The following is a 21,134-nucleotide window of genomic DNA, read 5'->3' as shown; positions in this document are numbered from 1 at the left end:
TGCTTTGAAAAATATTCGGTCGAGCGCATATTGTGTGGACATTCACATGGCTTTTCCAGTGCAAAACCAAGTATGAAAGGTGTGCACACGTTTAAAGTGTTGTACATGTTACAGCGCGTAAATTAGTGCAAAGGTTTACCGTTTTAATTTTTTGCAAAAGTATAAATTTTGAATTTACGCTCATGTGGGTTATCGCATACCATATCCAGTTAAATATATATGGCAAATGGAGACTTATCTGTTACTCATAGGTTCAGAAGCAGTGAGCTTGGCACTGAAACACAACACTTATGGACATTTCACCTCATAGCATGTCAATATAATTGTAAGAGTTTTGAAAACACAAATAGAAAAAGATCTCAAAGAATTGAGCTGCAGTATACTACTGTAATACTGCCCCTTTGAATAATTGTATACTTTGTAAAAAAAACGATAAACTATCCAAGCACACAGTAAAGACAGAAAAGTGGAACAAGATGCCCTGACAGCAGGGAGCATCCGAGGCACACGGGAGTGTCCATGGTGAACCATACAGGTCTAGCTCAGCCAATGTTGACCAAGCTTAGCACCAATACCCCCGTGTACACGGCTTAAGTTAGCGGCAAAGCACACACGCGATGCAGGCATAATTTGAGCAATCTTTGTGAGCTTCAAGCACGTGTGACCGTACAGCTATGAATCATCAAGGCAGCAGTGCATCGTGTCCCGTATCCGTGATGTATGCACATGGGTTTCCGAATCTTCCCGTCAACTACAGTTTCAAGCTAAACCACTCGTAAATGTGCACAATAAAGCAATGTCTGCTCGGCAAGTATAACAGTTCACCGTTGATTACAAGTGGCTCTGCAACGCCTGGCCAACAGAAAGCTTTGCGAAATAAAGGCTGCAACAATCTCAGGCCAGGTAATGTTTGGTAAGGCTATGTTTGGCTAAATCGGGCTGAGTCTGTACAACAGTTGGTTAAGTCCAACTATAGCGAGTATCCCCCTTGGCTATTGAGCCCACACAGGCTCAAACGCCAGGGGGTACTTTTCCCTCTACTCACTCAGGTCCGGCTTGGCCAGGGTAGTGTGTCTCAGCTAAATGGTTGGCGATAGCTGTGGTTGAGCTCAGCGAGTGGCAGCCCCGGCGCAGGCCTCTGGCTGCCAGGTGCGTAAATTCATCAGCACCTGGTTGAACTTCTCCATCCACAGGTTCCTCTCGTCCCGCGAGTCTGCCGATAGCCAGTTCCTAACACCCACCACAAGAGGGCCAGTGTCAGTCACTGCATTTGGCCCTGGTTCGAGGTGGCATGTTCAGATTCAGGTACCTTAGGTGGCTTAATGACTATAAAGTGGTGGAAACGTGATCATATAATTAATGAGTAACACACACTAGTTGCACTGATCAATCTACTGCCAATGCACACTAATTGAACCTGTAGTTCATCTAAGACTTTAAAGTCAAGGCAATAACATCAGCACTATCATCTTTAGCACTTGCACAACAGTGACATATTGAGACTAATATTTAAGAATATACAAGGCCACATCCGATTACACAATTATAAGGCAGTGTTACCAACAACAGTGAAGGGTGTTCTATCCATGCTTGCTTGTTCAACACTGCCCATATGCGGTCGCTTAAGTTCTATGACGTGACATCAGTAATGAGAGCCAGCTCCTACTGCTGCTGGTCTCAGTGATGCATTAGCTACGGAAGTGGTGCCACCGTCAAGTTAACACGTACGCTTTCGCGACTAATATTATTCATAATATAGGTTTTTGGATCAGATCGCGTTATTTATAAATGTGTCGTAACCCTCCACCACCCGACACGGCCAAACAGTAAAAAATGTGTCACGTTTTTCAAAGGACAAAATAATTCACTTCTTTAGCCCACCGGTGTGCTGAAGAGAGAATCAACAGCATTTTTGAAATTTGAGTACGACGTTTCGCTGATAATTACAATCAGCTTCATCGGGCAAGAATGGTGAAGCTCTCCTGTTGCTCCCGGTCTGCTATTGAACTTACTTGGTCACGCACTGACGGTTGCGCATGTGCGTGGTGAGCGTCTCGCGGTCGTCGGGGTGCTGGGAGCGCACCGTCACCAGTTCCAGCGTGTGTTGGCGCGCGCAAAACTCGCGGTTCACGGGCTCCACGCGCCGGTTCACGCAGGTCGCCAGGTTCACACGTGCCATCGGATCCTGCCCGGCACAAGCGTGGGGTGCAAGCAGGTGCTGCCTGAGATGGCTATACTGTATAACAAGGTCGTCCTGCACTAATAAATCCAATTCCACTGACAATTCCTCACTCACATCCATAAACTAGAACACATCACTCTGATCCCTCCACTAGAGCGGTTTAGGAGGAATACTCCACATATACACATGAAATATTGATGATCTGCTAATTATCTACACAATACTTAGATATCAGAAAATGCATAAGGACCCACCTTCCTCTTCTCATCATCTGGATAGGTCCAGTAGGAGAGGCAATTCCCGGACAGCACGCACCAACGCCGGTGCCATGCTCCAAACCCACTCACCTCTTCAAACATCGTCTGCACCACAGCACACAAAGATTTTCCATTTGTTGCATAATCTGATGGAGCAAGCACTTATGAAATATTTTTCGACCAGGTCTGAATTTTTATCTCACCAGTGTTTATATTAATGAGACTGCACCAGATGAACTACTACCAGAGAAAGTTCAGATACCAATTTGCAACAATTTACAACAGGGTTCACCGACAATTGTTTGGCGGGCCACATTATAAAATGTACGTGTGCTGGTGGACTCAGGTCACGTGTGCAGTCGTTACGTCATATGACGTAATTACGTAAGAACGCCTGTACATGCGAGTAATAATCTTGACCCCTCGTCTCGAAAGGTGTCTCCTCCCCTTTACCTCTTCATCTCACTTATACGTATCAGTTTACGTCTCGGCGGATCATAGCTAAGCGGGCCACTCCAAGAGCCTTACCGGGATACATATAGCCATGCTTCATCACCAGTTGAAGCAACCTAGTGTACAATATGCACGGCCAGGAATAAAACCAGGACTACTGGAATCATTGGCAGGAGCCTCTGGAATGAGAAGCACTCAGGTCAGGCTTCCCAAGGTAAACAAGTGAAATTATAATAACACAGTGCACTAACCATTTTGGTTATCACTTTGCAAGCCCCTACTGAGCACATGTATGACTAACACCAATACTAACTTATGCAGCAATGATGCTTGTGGTTTTAAGAAAGCAGTGGGGGCATACAGAAAGGTCGTACCAAGAAGCCTCGCTCCTCCACACTCGAGTCAACGCGGCACTGGAACTTCAAATAGACGTTTCCCTCCAGGGGCGACATTCGCTGCACCTGAGGCAAAAGCACCTTATTAATCCAACACGTGAATATTTTTTATGATTGTGCGAGCAATAAATAAAGCATAGGGTTGAGTGTGCAACGGCTAGAAGTGACTCGAATTATAGCCACTTTCACGAGTTACCTTTTCCAGTGGAAATTTGGCTTGCCCGACAGAGGAGAGGCAGAGGCGGTGGGAACCAACTAGGACGAAGCCACTGGGCCTCGTGCCCCCACCAATCACGATGGCTGCAACACAAACAACACCGGGCCTCATCATCTTCTACTAAATCATCTTCAATAAGTCCCATATCATCAGATTTGGGAAGTTAAGCAGAGGTTTGAGCCTGGTTTGTACTTGTATGGGTGACTGGCCAGGGTTTGCCGTCAGCTGTTATAGGCATGGAGCAGCAAATATTGCCATGGAGAAACATGTTGAATATTCCAGCTTTAGCCCAGGTTCTTCCCGACTGTATTTGCAATACAACCCAATGCAAAAACCACGTGACAGTCTTGAGACTTGGACTGTCCTCAGTTAATTTTCAATCATATTATTACACACTGCCGCAGCGCAAGGTTTTATACGTTGCATTCCAATCAGTTTTGAAGAGCCTCTTGTGATTACTAAAACACAGTATACGGTCATCCATTATAAAGTGTCTTTTAAGCCAGTAAATATAGTGATCACGGTTCAACAGGACAGTAAACTTGTCAAAGATGACAGGCTTTACACAAAGCAATTTGCGGGGTTTTATGGAATGCAAAAGAGAAGTCAAATCATGACCAAACTATGGTCCTTCCAATCCACAGCTTGTACTGCATATTGATGGACTGCATTACAAACAAGACCATTTGAAATACTTACATGGAGAATGCAAATTACTGCCACTTTTCTGCAAAAACAAAAAAATGATACATGAAAGAAGACATCACACAGACATTATACATAAAACATTAATTGTTGTTGGGGGCACATCACATAAAAAATCGTAATCTACTGTAATAAAACATTCTCAAGTTAGCAATTAACAGTGCCGTATACTTGGTTGCATTACCATGAACAACACAAACTGTGATACAGCATTGCTATTAGAATCCATTTATAATTAAATACAATACATTTGTAACTAAAATACATTGCCATTTTATAATAAACGGTACAATTTGGATTTTATTTCGTCTCTGAATACAACTGCTGCTGCAAAAAAAGGACGTACATTACTGGGACAAAACAACAACTCTATATTAAAAAAATAAGTGTGGTACAATTGAAAAAAACAGCCTGGACAAAGAATAGGGTGCAGGGGGGCAGCAACACATCGTGAGAAGGAAAATCCAGACAATGCATGCAGTGAAGGTTCATTGAGGGTTTTGCCCATCGGCTTTCATTTCTGGAGTAAAAAGTATGTGAATGGGAGTAGAGCAAGATAACAGAGGAAAGAAAGCGCGTCCATTAGTAAACCTTGAAAACAGTGTGATATGATCTTAGAGTGGACTCAGGAATGACTGAGAGCTAGTGGAGATATCCAAGGACCACCTCCACCAGAAACAGTAAATTCTGCTACAGTAGAGGCAACTCACCGTGATTGAAGACAAGAGCTTTTTTGGTGTAAGACCCTGTGTGTAAAACAAATCAACCAAGCATCACATTGAGGAGCACTGAACATGGAAACTTCACTTTACATCATAATCAACTACGCAGGCAGTCTACTGAGGCTCATTAACTGAATTGCAATGGCAACATCAACAGCTGTACTTACATACTAGCATGTAAATGTATCAATGTACTTTGGAATTTAGTTGGGGGCAAACGTATCAGTGTCTTCATGGGTTTTTTTTCCCCCCTCAATCTCACCTTTGCCTTTTTCTTTTCAGGAACATTGGCGTCTTTCTTCTGACTCTGAAAATAATATTGTTCAAGACAGTTAATATTGAGGAAGGGCAGCTAACATAATCAAACGTGATTGTATCTCGATAATTACCCAAATGAATGCAAAAATAAACTGTACACACACTATATATATATATACATATTATTTTATTATTTCCCTTCTATGTGACTTTACCGAAAGAATCAAGAATATGAATCCCTGCAGTCACGAAAGCTTTAAATCGAAATTTTGTACACAGACTTAAAAGGAGATGGTACATTTGAGGAGTGCAACCCCCGCACCTCCAATTAGCACAGCCGGCGACGTATGGTGAAAGATATTCAACATACATACATTTTATGACACCGAAGTAAAATGGACAAGTATATATGCATTCATGCGCCTATGAAGATTAAATTACACCTCAGTGCAAGAATATAATTATCTTACCAAGCAATAAACCTCCAAGGAAATTCCAAAGTCACTTCCAACATCTTGCCTAAAGGGAAATAAAACCACAAGAGATCAGGCAATTAAAACCCATCATTTATAATTCATGCTGTGACCTCTCATTTTAAATAACTTAACCTGAAATTAAACATACAACATTTACAAGTGTAAACGCTATATCATAAAATATACTTCAGAAATGGCAAGAGGGAGCCTCCCTTACAGATCGTGGCAGCTCATTCTAGCTTAGGGAATATTCTAGAGGTTGAATGCTCTGCCACGTGAATTTTTCTCTGCACTAACAAGATACTGGAACAAGGCTGCAATCCTGTGTACATACCTTACTAAAACCGTCTAATCACAAGGAAATAAAAAAAACACTTGTCTTAGGGCAGGCGACCAAGGGACACGAGACACAGGCAAAGTACTCACACGGTGAACGTTGTGGGGAAAGTCAACGTGTCCCCATTGGGCGGCGAGTGAGCAGCCACAAGTGGCGTTGCCACAATGTTTTCAGCACCCTGACGTAGCAGCACCACAAAGTAGTAACTGCTTTGGTCTGGCCAAACGAGACACAAACAGGTCAATAATTACATTTGTCCTTTAGTTAAGTTCCAACTGCAAAGAACACTAGGTTTCTGCAGGTTTTTGTTTGACTGTCAAGTGTATTGTAATACTTAGGAATTGGGAAATAAATAAAGTGCCAATACAACTAACAATTAAAATTCATAAATAACACTGCCCTAATGAGGATATATATATCATAGGCGATGGTTTAGGCAATGGCCCCTCTATTCAAGGTGGTAATGGGTGATATGGGTGGGCGGTGGGGCATGGGTGGCAGATGAATTCTCGTACCCTCAGACTGACTGACAAAACTACAATACTGTACACAGCACACGAGTTCTTGTTTTGGTCTGTACAAAGACAAAGATCCCCCTTATAGACTTAGCAGACTGTAGGGGCAAGTGCTGTTAGCGAGCACCTGTGAAGGCCGGAACGGTACACGAGGGGGTGGGTGGCCAGCACCACGCCCGACCGCCTTCGTCTCCCCAGTGGTGATGTTTACACATCGCACCAGGTACTCATTTGAGGCTAAGGACCAGTTCAGATAATCGTCACTGGTGTTGGCAGTGAGTGGGAATCGTACCCGGGTCGCCGGGTTCAAAGCACAGCACGCTAACCGCTACACTACCGCTCCCCATGGTCTGTACACGGTGACTGTACAGCACGTGTATATGCGATACACATACATGCGAGCACTATTTTTTTACATCGATTTTCTTTTTATTGAAATCGCAACGAGCCAGACTTTTCAGCGAGCCAGAAGACCAGAACTCCACCAAATGAGTCTGCATAGCTGAGATTTTACTGTAATGCCACTCACCAAAAGTGCACAGCAACATAGCAGCGAACGTGGCAGGGAGGGACGACTTAACTTCTCCGAGGCTTTACGAGGGTCTCACCTGGCCGGGAGGCGAGAACGCACACAAACTCGGGCTTCAGAGGCAGTCGGATGTCGGAGATGAAGACTGATCCTCGACACGGGGCAGTCTGTTCCCCCGGCGTTGTGCCGGTTCCACCACGGCCACCTGAGCGTGCGCTCGCATTGGCCTTCAGCCGATTCAGCTCCGCGAGTAAAGCCTGGTGCTTCTCCGCTATAGGCCGCAGGATAGAGGACAGCACAGATTAGGAAGGCATTTATGTGCATGTTCCATTGGCAACAATGCAGGCGGCTGTCCCTGTGATAACGTCACTTATCGGAGTCTGTTGAATTAAAATACATTGTTCCTACACGAGGATAACTCAGTACAGGGTGCTTAAAAAAAATGTTAACACTTCTGAGAATTTGCAACAACACCACGAAAAATGTGCCTCCGGGCTCTGGAGACCACCTGGAGAAGATTCCAGCCACGCGTTGACAATGATGGCAAACAAGTGGAGACTGACTTTTTGAAGCTATTAACATACATTTGTTATCATGTTAGTGTATTATTCATTCTTTTTCCATTAAAAACGATAGTCTCATAAGTGTTAAAAATATTTTAAAGCACCCTGTATATTTTATGATTATTTTTCTAATTGGACTATCAGCGTCATAAGACAAATAAATATCTTGACGGAACTCCTACAGCCAGCACAAACATACATCAGAGAAAAGCTCTGAAAGATGGCATCACATAGCTACTGTTGAAGTTTCTTCTTACAACTCTTTTATCACACACTAGCATACCTGTATTTGCCCTGAAAAAAAATATTTGCACGTCAATAAGCACACCTTTTTTAATTTTCAGAGTTGGATTAAGCAATATTAAGTGACAAAAATAATGTAACATTATGTTTATTTATGTGCAGTCATTGGTGACCATGGTGAAACCATTAAGACACTCCACATGAAAAACAGTTTAATCAGAGAGTTACATGGATTCGAACCCTGGGTTTCAGTGATTACCGGGCTCATTCTTCTCACATTATATCAAGTCTTGGCCAAACGGTCACTTCCATACCATTTGGGTATCCCGCTACACTAAAAATGTAAAAAATATGAAACGCGAAGCCAAGTAGGTCACACACCATTTAAATTATGTTTAGAAGTTCAAAATTAACTAAGCTTTGCACGGTTTTCATCAAGTGAAAATATTTGGAGAGCTTGGTCCTTTTCGTTCCAATACAGTTCCAATGACACCCCCCCCCCCCCAGTGCCCTGTATGCTGCGTGCAAATACAAATGACACAAACGAACGAAAGGCGTATTTACTGGAAATGAGTAACAGCCTCTCAGCTTCTGCCTCCTCCAAAGAGCCCTTGCCGTGGTCCTCGTCCACGCAGCAGCCGAGCGCCGTGCGTGCCTGCTGCATGATGCTTTGCTGGCTGTTCACCTCATTGGTCAACAGCTGTACGCATACCAGGCACGCACAAAGCATGTGTAAGTACAGGAGATTATAGCACGGTTACTGCGCATTGCTGCTATGGAGGCGCCAACGTACGTGCAGGCGCTCCCGGAGGGAAAAAACACGCGGGGAGTTCTTGGGACGCTCCTCGGCCCTGACGTTGTTCCGACGCGGTGAAGCCTGCTTGACGGGTGAGCGGCGGTGCAAGCTCATACGCTGGCTCCGGTATGCGTCAATGCTGCAGCACACGTAACAAAAATTACAGGAAGAGACAAACATGTCGCTGTAATCAATTACACACACACACTTCTAAACGTATTTGTGCTATAATAGCTATAATAGTTAGTAAGTGATGTTTGTGTTCGGGGTGACTTCAACAATGCAAATAATATAATTATTTACCGCCTGATAAACACATTTCATTGTTAGCCAGTGTGAAAAAAGCCAAATACCTGTTCGGCATGTAACAATTCATGATTTAAAGTAAAGTCTTGAGCTCAAAGCCCACATCAAATCGCATGTGCAAGGATAGGTTACTTATTTATAAAGAATGTATGTGATTTGCCCATGAAAATATCAGGTTCATTAAAACCTTGCAACAAGATATTCTACATGTACCACAATGACAAAATAAGAATCCATTCTTGAATCAAAGTGACCCAAATCTTGAAATTCACCAAATTGTGGTAAGGAATAGTTGCAAGATGCCTAATACCTGTACATAAAAAAATCAAGTAAAAACTTTCATTTACATAATTTCATTATGAATACCTAATTCACAATAAATGCCTCTGTTCATTTTAAATCACAATTCAACCCAACAAACACAACGCGTGCTCGCAGTTCATCAACATACACACGACGCTTCATACCCCTCAACAGTCGACAAACGGCAGCACCCAGGAGAGACGGCACACACGCACCTGTACAGCAGCCGGGGCTCCTCAGAGGGCACGAGGCTATCCAGGGAGCCCGAGCGGCGCAGGCGAGCCCTCGTGTTTCTCCGTGCTGCGGGCGGAACCTCGGGGCTGCAGGGGGCACTGGGGCTCTTTGCCGAGCTCGGCGGCAACGGAGACGACATCAGAATCTTTTGCTGGAGTGGTGGGCCCAGATAGAAACAACGTCACCATCCCCCCAATAACGCAGTGGCAATTCCATCGATATGCTGCCCGGAATTACCCACAGGAATGACTATTGCTCATTAAACTGAAATGGTCTAATTTTCTCCTGGAAAATGTGCACATTGCCAATGTTCATCTCCGGTGTGCAGCTCTGAGCCAGTTGTGAAAATTTTCAATTTCCACCATGGGGTTCGGGCTATCTAAAAGAAATCCAATCATGACTTTCCACAAAGTGGCACTTATTTTTGTATCAACTTACAGGGAAAAAGACCAATATCCAAGATTTGAGACCATAATGTTCCGATTATAAGTGGTGGGCTCTATCCCCTGCACCACTCAGCCGAATGAACGTATAAAAATTGTATAAGAACATTCAGCCGTGGAAAACATTCTAACTGGGACTGTAGAAAGAGTAGATTAATGCATGTTTGGATTTTTTAAAATATTGTCAAATATACAATTGTTTATCCTATTTCCAAACATATATGCATAAACTGAAAAATGTATGTAGATACAGCATGCACATCATTTATATTTTATAGATTTCCCATTTTAAAAGGTTTAAATATTTTATCCTTTATGAAGTATTGTATATTCACAATACTGATGGCAACGATTACACCCCTTGTCAACCACCCAACTGCTGCCTTCCTTCTTACCATACACCCAACTAATCTTTCACCATCAATAGAGCCAACAGAGCTATTCCCTATTGTTCAGAAGCAACCTGGCCACAAATAAAATCCCAACAACATTGCTTAATCATATAGTGGGAATGTATAGTAGCAGACAAATCAACTAAGTGCATGTTTAGACCCAGATAAAGATCCACGCGACCACGGGGAAAACATAAAAACTCCAAATATACAGGCATCAGGGTCGGGACCGAACCCACGGCCTCCTGCATACCAGGCGAGGGAGATAACATCTCGCAACAGTGGCACCCTAATGTTCCCTCTCCTACTGGCCACACATCCTTCTCTTTATATGTAGTCGCATATAATCAATATCTGTGTGGTGTTACGAACAATTACTATTTCTAATGGAGACCTTTTCAACCATCTATTAAATTACTAAAATTACATCTCCTGTAAGGATAATGTGTAAAGGGAAGGCAGTGGGCACCAGTTACATAATGGCAATAGAACACAAATTCACGCACTTACAAACACTCAAACGGCAAAAGGAGCAACATGGGATATCAGGTCGACACAATCAACAAAAGCAGCGAACCTCGGGACTGTGCACTGCCGTGTTGATCGACTCTGACAGCAGTGACATAGACGACACCTCCAGCTCGTCCTCACTCTCCTGGTTCTTCTTCTCGCCACTGGCCGCCTCCTTGGAGAGCGCCGTCGTCACCTCTCCTCTCGTTTCCACTGTCCCTTTAGTTTCGCTCCCTTCGACCACGTCATCCAGCAGATCCTCAAATAATTCGTCGATCACGCCAGAGTTGTTCTCCTCTTCCTCCTCGCTGTCGCTGACGTCATTACTGGACTGGCAGCCTCTGCTGTCGATATCAGAATCCCCAGTCGACTCGGGTCCCAATTTCTCCGTCTCGGAGGCAAACCGCACCCGGCGTCCGGGCTCTGCATCGTCGCTGGTGGATTCTGTCCCTAGAAAAATTATCACTCCAGTCACCCAAAAGGCATGCAGATGCTTGCACCTCAATCCATTTCAACACCATCTCATGGCGAATAATCAAAATTCATTACAATGCAATAAAACTAAAATAAACTGCTGTAGCAGAATACGTCCAATTAATTACTGTCATGTAATTGATTATTATAGATAAATGCAAGTTTACCTGCGGGTGTTTTCTGTACTGCAGTGGCTGGGGATGCCAAGGCATTGGAACGCTGGACAGTCTCTACAGACTTTTGCCCGTTGCCTTCACGTGCTGGTGTGACTGGAGCCTTGGCCACGGAGCCTCCGGCTACAACCGAAGAACCCTGCCAATCCCATGCAGCTGCCATTAATACCATAATTGAAACAATAGTGGCAGATAAATAATGGATCCAGTTTAAGGTGGTAACAAACGTCCTAAATGTTAAAAACTTAGTTGATGCATACAAGGGGATTACATTTAAAACCTATGTGATGGTAGAAGCTTAATTAATATTTGCCATAGGACAGGAGACGTAGTCCACTATTTTCCCAGGAGTTACATTATCACATGTTGTTTTACATTTCAATCACAAATTAACTTGCACAAGTCTGAATAAACTTAAATTGAGTTTGTAGCCTTCAGAAACCGCAACCATGAGCCACCACAGAATGATAACAAACACTGGAGCCTTGCATGACCTAACTCAAAGGCACATTAAAAAATAGTCTAATGCACCGACACTTAACCACGAAGCTCCAAGAATGCCCAGCCATGCACTACCTTGTCCGAGGTGGCATCACTGACGGGCACCTTCTTCTCATTGGCCCACACGCTGCCTTTTTGGAAGCGATTCCTGATCATGGCTAGCTCTTGCTCTCGCTCCTACAACAGAGGAAATGCAAAAGCAGAATGTTTAAGCCAAGGTGTTGACAGCCTTTACTTCTCAGCAGCCTGTGATGGCAAAACAACGCTATAAAGTGGATATTATAAACCCATGAAAGGTTAGGCTTCAGAAAAACTTAGTGTCAATGTCAAAGCCCCAATAAAAAATTACGAAAACTGCCATCAACTAAGTCTCAATAATACAACTCCATAAGTAAATGATTACCAAGGGATATCATTCAACAGTTAAAAACAAAATATGCATTTCATGCGTCAAAGTGGAAATGCATTTCAAAGACTCATCATGGACACCACCAAAAATAGGTGCAGTATACCATTAAGGTAACCTCAAAAACCAGTATATAATTCATGATAGAATTGTTTTGAATTAAATGTACTATTGAACCGCGGCCCAAGAGCACCTGCTTAAGTTTGTCGGCGTGCGAGGCTGCAGCTGTCTCTCCCTGCCCGTGTCGAAAGCGGTCGTGCAGCGCACGCGTGCCATCCCCCGGTGCCACCGTGATGGTGCGGCCCCCAGCAGCATGGCCAGTCACGGTGGGGGTCACGGACTGGACTGCAGACGGTGTCAACGACGACGTCGGGGTGAGTCCGGCTGCTTTCTGCTGCTGGCAGCGTTCCTCGAAGCGCTCGCGGAAAGTCTTCACGCCCGAGCCGTTGGCTGCGCGGTTGAGTGACCCAAACAAAAAGTTCATAGCTAATGTTAGTGTTATATCCCATGGAAACTAAACGATTTTTTTATTAATGTGGAGGGAAAAACCGGAGGACCCGTAGAAAAATTCACGCGGTCACGGGGAGAACATGCCAAATCCAAATATACAAGTGTCAGGGTTAGGATCAAAACCACAACCTCCAGTTTAGATGAGGTAGTTACACATCTCGCCAGCGTGGCGCCCTCATTTCCCCACGCGCAAACCGCACAATTTTCATTAACTGCATTCCACCAAATCCTAAATATCTTAGTTGAATTCAGTGACTGCTCCGAGTTTCAAACTGGTCACGCACATTGACACACACTCTGTCGTTCACTCTAAAAAGGTGTTCATCAGATATTATTAGTTATATTAATCCAATACACAGCACATTGGTGGTTACACAAAGCAATGTGGTGCTTTAAACAATATTCAAGTAAAATCATACCCCAAGTACCATCACACCTCATTTAAATTGTCTAAGAGTAATGGTGAAAATATAAAAACAAGAAATAAAGACCAGGTGTGGATGGCGTAGAGACGGTCTGCGCTGGAGTGCCCGGGTTGATGGTCTTGTTCACAATCGGTCGTGCCTGCGAGGGAGTGGTCGCCTGCGATTTCTGCAGCACGAAAAAATTAGAAGACCTCAGCATGTACTTTCCTACGCTGTCGAATTTAATCCCCACATGAGGCGTTGCACTGTTCGAGAACATTTCTGAGACTAACATCAACCATTAATTTCTTACCGTTTTACTAAAAATATTGTACCCAATATCTGTTAAAATAATCTTAGTTTACGGCACTTCCGTTAAATCTCCTTTCATTTATACACATTGAAATGTTGCCACTGCTCTTTCAGTTTTACAGAAAACTTGTAAAATTGTGTCGACTATTTAAAATATTCTCCATTTCTGAAATCTGTTCAGAAGGCCCATTTCCTGAAATTTAAGTTCATTAGTGTTATTGCAGATGTTAACGGCTTCAAAGTATTCATCACCTGGGGCTGCGACTCCTGCCTTGCCGCAGCAGTGGACACGGCTGGCTTGGACCTGTCGAGGGAACTGTATGGTCTCTCCGGGGTGGCAGCCCTCACAGTCGCTAGTGCCACGTTCCCACTTGCCGACTTGGTCATGCCCACCTTGACAGGAGTCTTATCTGGGGTTCTGCCCACGGTGGTGCGAGTGGCTGCCACAGGGGGTTTGGCTGCGGTCACGCTCCCTTTGATCTTAGTGGCAGTTGCCGGCTTTGGCTTGTTTGCGGTGGAAGTGACGTCCCCATTGCTGCTGGCAGCGGCGCCATGGCCGAGGTCGTCCTCCCAGGTGTTGATGGTGGCGGCTAGGTTGGCCAGACGGGACTTCGCGGCACTGTGAGAGGGTCGCCCAGTAGCATCTGGCTGATCATTAGGCGGTGCTACCAAGGCGGCTCTCGAATGATTGAAGGACACAGGCGAAGAGACGCTTGCACTTTCATCTGGGGCTGCGCGAATAGTGATGGATAAAAGACGACATCAGGTTGCACACACACCTGTAATCCAGTTCATTGGAGCAGAGGCTCAAACAAACGTATAAACCTTGTTAACAATGCTAGGCCACAGGTATGGCAACCAACATTGCCAACCCATCTGTGTGGACCTTTGTGTGTTATCTCTTCATATGCATGGGCTTCCTCAAGTATCCTCCCACACCCAAAACACACACAAAAATTCCCAAAGATAACAGATGCACGACCCTTCTAAAATAAGGTTTGCGGAATATAGTGAGGTTTTCTTGAATATATTAAGCAATGCATACTTGTTAATACATCACACACATATCCAGCCAGCTTTATGTCAGTATAAAGCTTATTATGGTGGTCAATGTACATATACAGGCTACAATACATAAGATTAATTTACTCATGTAAAAGCCACCACTGCATTGCACCACGTTTAGAAATGTTATCCCCAGACTGCAAGTCTCTCACCATCTCCATCCCAGTAGCGTCTTTGCTCGGCCAGTTTCTGCATGCGCGTCTTCACCGAGCCAGAAGCCAGATGTGTGAAAACTCCCGGATCATGCGTCGTCTCTGCTTTCTCAGGCATGGGTTGGGCCCTAGAATGTTTTAAGCAGAGACACAAGCAGTGTGGGTGAATGTCCCCTATTCATCGAGGTGTCAGATTGCATGAGTTTTGTGGAAATAATACTTGACTTCACCAATAGTCACATTAAGCAAATTTACCAATCACAACACTGTGTATGAATTGTGTGTACCTGGGTGCAGGATCTCGAGGGAGGACATTCTCAGTGTCACCCCCTCCTGAGTAGCGCTTCTTAGGGGGGGAGCCTCCCAGGTCAGCAACTCCTGCTAAAACAAAACCATAGTTTTGACTGAATAACAAGACTTAGAGACATCTTCATTGACACTACACATGTGCATATGCTTGTTTAACAGCAAGCCCTAGGTACATTCGTTTTAGATTAAAAGTAAAAAGTGGTGATGCCATTTTTTTTTTTTACTCGGTCATTGTTCACGTTTAAATTCTCTACCAGAAATTATGATTTCTTTGTAGTTGAAGGCTTAAAATTGTCTTAAGCTAGATCAAAGCGTTTCTTTAAATATTAAATTTCATTTACAAAATCATATTAAGTGCTCCTCAAAGTATTTAGGCAACATGGCACAACCTATCTATGGGGGGGGTGAGAAATTGCATTTGTTGCCCGAGCAGTAATTGGAGATATATAATATGTACAGGGGCGTGAATATCAATTGGGCATGGAGCTGATAATACAGCAAAGAAAATGTCAGATTCACGAGACACTGACATTTTCCCACTGCAGGAAGAGCAAACTTTTAGGATACACAAAACAAAATACACACACAACGATCAACTGAAAAAAACGTCAAGGCCTAATGGGAGGTGAGCAAGCAGGCACCCAAGTCGAAACAAACACTGCTCACCAGGAGAGCGGCCACTGCTGTTGGCGGTATCGGTGAGCGGATCACGGGCACGCTTGCTGGGCGAGGTGCAAGCAGCTTCACCAAGGCCCTGCTCTGCCATCTTCTGCTGCAGCAGCTCACGGCGCGCCCGCGTTCGCTCCAGCAGCTTCTGTAGGACCGAGGTGGAGTGAAGAGCGATTGAAGAGAAAGTATCGTCACACGCATGGCCGTTACAACCTGTGTGGTTGCCTTCAAATCGCATCTATAACAATGCATCCAGCAATGCCTATCTCTCAAAACTCATTCAGCGAGGTATTTAATTGGGGCACATAACCAAATTACATGGATTGTGCCGAGTCAGATCTTGAAAGATAATTCGAAAACCTGACCCACACGGCATGGCAAAACCATCATTCACGAGTTGATTGCCAAATGGCTGTACATCTGTATGATCCACCAACAGTTGCTAACAAAGCACTGGATTACAGATGCACACACCATCACTTTTGGATATTCCGTGGCATTTGCAGCTGTTGTTGTTCTCTTGAAATGTTACATTAGATTTCAATTTCACTCTACCTGCAATTGTTTTTTCATGTTTGTTTTACGTTAAAGACCACAATTAATTATTTCATATGCATGTAGTTTGCTATAGGATACTTGGAATGTTACATTTATGTTCTGTTTCACTCACATTATTACGTTTCCTGTGCAAAAGATTGTTTTTTTTCTGAATTTCCCCTCACCTGGTTAAATTAAAGCTAAAAATGTATTTGGCTCCTTCATTTCACAAAGATTGCACCTTGAAATGTTCAGCTATCAGTTGTGGAGGAGTGGGAAGCTGAAAGTTCAATTCACCGATTCACTGTTTACAGACCAAACGTGGCCTTTAAGCAAGAAATTATTAAACCAAACCATATATGTAGACCTACTGAAATGTTCTTGTAGTTTGCTTGTATGCTCCACTGCCCTTTTGTAGGATTGCACAATTTTCTTTGTACATGGCAATGCTGAAGTTAAATGTAAAAATAAAATATTCCGTTTTGTGAAATGGAAGCTGATACAACAAATAGGCTGCAACAAAGGCATTGTATTTACAGATATATTACATTTAAAAGAAACAATTTAACTTCACAAAAAGTTCATAGGAAAAAAGAAAAAAAGATCTAAACTGACATTTGAGCCATTACAACGAGGCTGTGTGTGACCCAATGGTATTTCGAAAGTTTGAACGTGAGGAATGCAACTGGCCACTTTAACGGCAACGTCTTATATGGCTCAGAAGCTACATGTCTCAGAGTTCCACAGAGTTTGAACGTATGCCAGGAAATTCATAATGCCGCGTAAAAAAGAAGTGGCATGTTTAGCTTTTGCAGGAGTCACACCCAAACCAGCTTAACCGTTCAACGGCAAAGTGTGGCGCATCTCCTAATATGGGAACCATCTGTCAAAGCCGAACAATTCAAAAACTTGTATTGAGTGACCTCATAGCGTGTCAAATCAAAGCCATACCTTATTGGAAAAGTCACCCTTTTCAAAGTTGTACGTACTTCTTACAGTTACACCTTTTTGTCTCTGATTTTCTCACAGTAATCCGTTTTGTATTCAAATGTTCAGAATTTAGTCCATGCACAATTTTGACTGCGGTGCGAATATAAAAGGTAACCATAGAAAGTAGCAGTAATGTTTAAAAAAATATAATCTCAGATTGACGTTTTAACTCGAGCAGTTGTATAAACAGGAAGCACTCGTCAAGCAAAGCCTTTCAGTCACTTCAGCCCCTAGCACACTGCCTTTTTCATTTCCATCAGGGTTCTTGTGCCAAGTTTAATGCAGATCGACCACTCCTATGAAAATACTTCCTTAATTACTCCAACCGAAATCATACGACAATATATTGTATGTACAATGCCACTGCTGGCTTTTGATAAACATACATACCATCGTGTAGGGAGTAAACTCTAAGTTACATATTAGTTTTGGCGAAGTTGCACAGAGCCATTTAAAAGAAAGGTACTTAAAAGTTTTACATAAATGGATAATAGACACCATTGAGCAATAAGAACATTAACTGAGAAACGTCTTAATTCCACTTGATAAAATAGTACAATGTTAACTTAGTACAAATTCTGTACTACACGTCACATTTTAAAAGATCCCATTGTGGCGAGAGAGGGGCGGCTGCCCGTATCTTGTGTGCAGTCTTAACCGGTGAGAAATATCACGTCCCGATGTCAGCCCAGTCTCTCCAACCGAAGACAACCAATGGGTAACTTTAGTCTAAGAAGTTACATTGTAACAATCAGACATTATCAAGCCACTTCTAGGATAAAGGGTCTCACCCCAAGCATGTCGCTTGAGCACTTATCGGTCCTGTAACAACCCAGTCCCCTACCTGCACACCAGCTGATGGTGCTGGCCCCATGCTTATTGTAATGATCGATGTTGTTGGTGATGATGGTGGATTGATCGACTTACATAGATTAAAACTCACCAAATGACTGGATTCACAGACGCTAAACCATCTCGACAATATTTACCATCAACTAATCATCAACTCGCAATTTTAAAAGTTCTGGGTTAAGCCTGTAAAAACACTGCGGGGAGATATGTAACAGTAAAGTAATTGTCACATTCCAACACCTAACCCTTGCGATAGCAGATTGATAAATAATTATACAACATATTCTCGGTTCTTTCGGTAAAGTCACGTAGAAGGGAAATCATAAAATAATATAAATTTGTATTGCTTTATAGTTATATATTTTTTATTTCCCTTCTACGTGACTTTACCGAAATAACCAAGAATATGAATCCCTGCAGTCACGAAAGCTTTAAATAAAAAATGTTATTATACAACGTTCGTGACTTTACGTTAAAACAGTACCAGAAGCTTTAAAGCCCCAGGCCAGTAAAGGCGTCAAACTCGTCAAAGAGCATCTCACCGCTCGACGCCGACAGACAACATGAACATGTTTGTTAATGTTGCTCAATCGTCGCGTATTTAATGCTCAAATCGGCAAGTTAACAAACTAACACGGCACATTGTCCCAGACAGATCCCCCGTGTGGCCTTAGACTGTAGGGGGCAGGCGCTGTTAGCGAGTAGCAGCTGTGAAGGCCGGAACGGCACACGAGGGGGTGGGTGGCCAGCACCACACCCGGCCGCCTTTGTCTCCCCAGTGGCGATGTTTACACGACCACACCGGGTACTCGTTGAACAACAACAACCGCCATTCGCCACTACGTGGCGGTGACGTCACCACGACGCTTGTGCCAGGCCATGTGCACCTTGAGGCCACACAACACGCACATACACACAACACGTACACACACACACAACAGGTACACACACCACGTACACACAACACGTACACACACGTACGTACACACACGTACGTACACACACGTACGTACACACAGCACGCCGCGTTCACTCCGAAAACCCCAAAGGGACCAAGCGTCTGAGCGAGCGAGCGCTAAACAACTTTGTCGACCTGCGTGAAGGTGTCCATCGGCGTAACAGTCGGCGTCCGCGTGCAGATGCCGTCGGATTCTCTATCGGAGAGGGGTGGTGGTGATGGTGGTGGTTTTAGTGGAAATCCTCCGTCTCGTCTCGAAGTCGTCGTCGTCGTTCAGGGCGGCTGAGACGTCTGAGGCGGCGGCTCCGGTTTGAATAACCGCGGGCGGCCGCACTGCGCATGCGCCACGAGCGCGCCGAGTGACGTCAGTAAACCGTCGCCTCGTGGGGGGAGGGGGTGGTGGGGAATAAATAAATAATTCTAGATTTGAAGCTTGATGCAGCTAATCCGGCTGTGACGGTCCCACCTGATGACGGAAACTTGTGTTGCCTCCGAAACGTCGTGATTTTTATTTTATTTTCATTAATTTTGATGTTTTACCTACGTGACTTTACCGAAAAAACCTAAGAAAATAAATAAATTATTATTAATTACCCCCCCGCCTCCTCCTCCCCCCACCGCCGCGCGCCCGCTGCCAGACCAGAGGGTTTTCCCTCCACCACCACCACCTAGAGCAGGGGTCGGCAACCAAAATAACAAGAAGAGCCATTTCTTTCCAATTCGGTACAAAATTCAGTATTTCAAGAGCCGCAATGCATCTATGTACATACGTACATATTGTCAAGAAGCAGCCCGTAAAGAGCCGCATGCGGCTCCGGAGCCGTAGGTTGCCGACCCCTGACCTAGAGGTAGGGCAGATGTATTGCCATTAGGCGAATGAAAAAATTGGAGGAATCCGATGAGCTGTGAAGCTCTTTTTCACAGACGTTCCGGTGAGGGAAGGGTCAGAACGGTACGATAGCTAACGATACACGATAGGAGTAAACACATCACTTAAACAATGTATACCAATAAAACGAACATGATAATTTTTGTTTTACCCTTTTATCTGGCAACAAAACTGACACTTTTTTTTACAAGGAGTCACACCATGTGAGACTAAGCTCTAAGAAAAGCTGTCTCGGGTGTGGACCAATCAATTTCAAGGACAGTGCATACATTATCAGACTTGTGTTTTTTGTTTGCATTCCGACCGCAGGAATTGTAGTCAATGCAAACATGACTCCTTGTAAAAAAGGTGTCAGTTTTGTTTCCAGATGAAAGGGTAAAAAAACAATTATCATGTTCGTTTAATTTGTATACATTGATTAAGCTACTGGCAAAGGAGGTTCCAATGGTGTAAAGCGAACATATTTTTGTTAATCTTACCAGGTAAAGACCACTGAGCTATTAACAAAGTGTCTCATCGCGTGGAAATGTATAGCAGCAAAATGATCTAAATAATCTAAATACATGTTGCCAACAAAAACCAAGCACGTTAGTGCTGATTGATATCCAAACTTAGAACTTCGAGATCAAATACAAATTAATACTGTGCCGTAATTAGCGAAGTGTGTAAAATTGACAAAGATGACAATAATACATGCAAGAAATATTGCATGGACTTCACCATTTGCGGTTCAAAATACAGTAAAAATAATTTAAAATGTAGAGTTCAGATTTTTTTTGGTACACATTTTTCGCCTCCGCCTATATCCCCGATTTATGTCCAGTAACACTGATCGAGTAATTTGTCTTCGAGCGTTTAGTATATTTCCTGTACAGGGCAGTACACATCTCAATAAAAGTCTCACGCGTAAACAATGATAAATGTTCACATTACCACTGCGTAAACATTTTGTGCGGGCGTGGTGGCAGGAATCTAAATCTCATCGTGGTGAGAGGCACTAAAAAAAACCTCTCTGTTAAACCCTTCATATGATGATTCTCGTGTGCATTCAGGATTAGGTTGTATAAAAAAAGAGGATGAATGAAAAGCTATAGTTA

The 21,134-nt window shown here is 43.6% G+C and overlaps 1 protein-coding gene across 1 annotated transcript; it reads right to left on the bottom strand.

Moving 5' to 3' along the window:
* Positions 1–350: 350 nt before the first annotated feature.
* Positions 351–19,500, bottom strand: LOC144941992 (anillin-like). The gene is given in 25 exon segments (XM_078868581.1): positions 351–1,230; positions 2,013–2,185; positions 2,437–2,544; positions 3,267–3,353; positions 3,484–3,587; positions 4,204–4,231; positions 4,920–4,955; positions 5,194–5,238; positions 5,660–5,708; positions 6,092–6,218; positions 7,126–7,317; positions 8,417–8,552; positions 8,646–8,787; positions 9,473–9,642; positions 10,904–11,286; positions 11,478–11,622; positions 12,060–12,161; positions 12,584–12,840; positions 13,392–13,491; positions 13,869–14,347; positions 14,834–14,961; positions 15,121–15,214; positions 15,809–15,956; positions 19,284–19,406; positions 19,409–19,500. Coding segments are annotated over 25 exon segments (3,558 nt in total). The 5' UTR covers positions 19,490–19,500; the 3' UTR covers positions 351–1,109.
* Positions 19,501–21,134: the final 1,634 nt, after the last annotated feature.

The sequence above is a fragment of the Lampetra fluviatilis genome, chromosome 26 (assembly GCF_964198595.1).
Source record: "Lampetra fluviatilis chromosome 26, kcLamFluv1.1, whole genome shotgun sequence".
Classification (NCBI taxonomy): Eukaryota; Metazoa; Chordata; class Hyperoartia; order Petromyzontiformes; family Petromyzontidae; genus Lampetra; species Lampetra fluviatilis.
The sequence above is the reverse complement of the archived record's forward strand: the minus strand, read 5'-3'. Positions and strand labels throughout refer to the sequence as shown.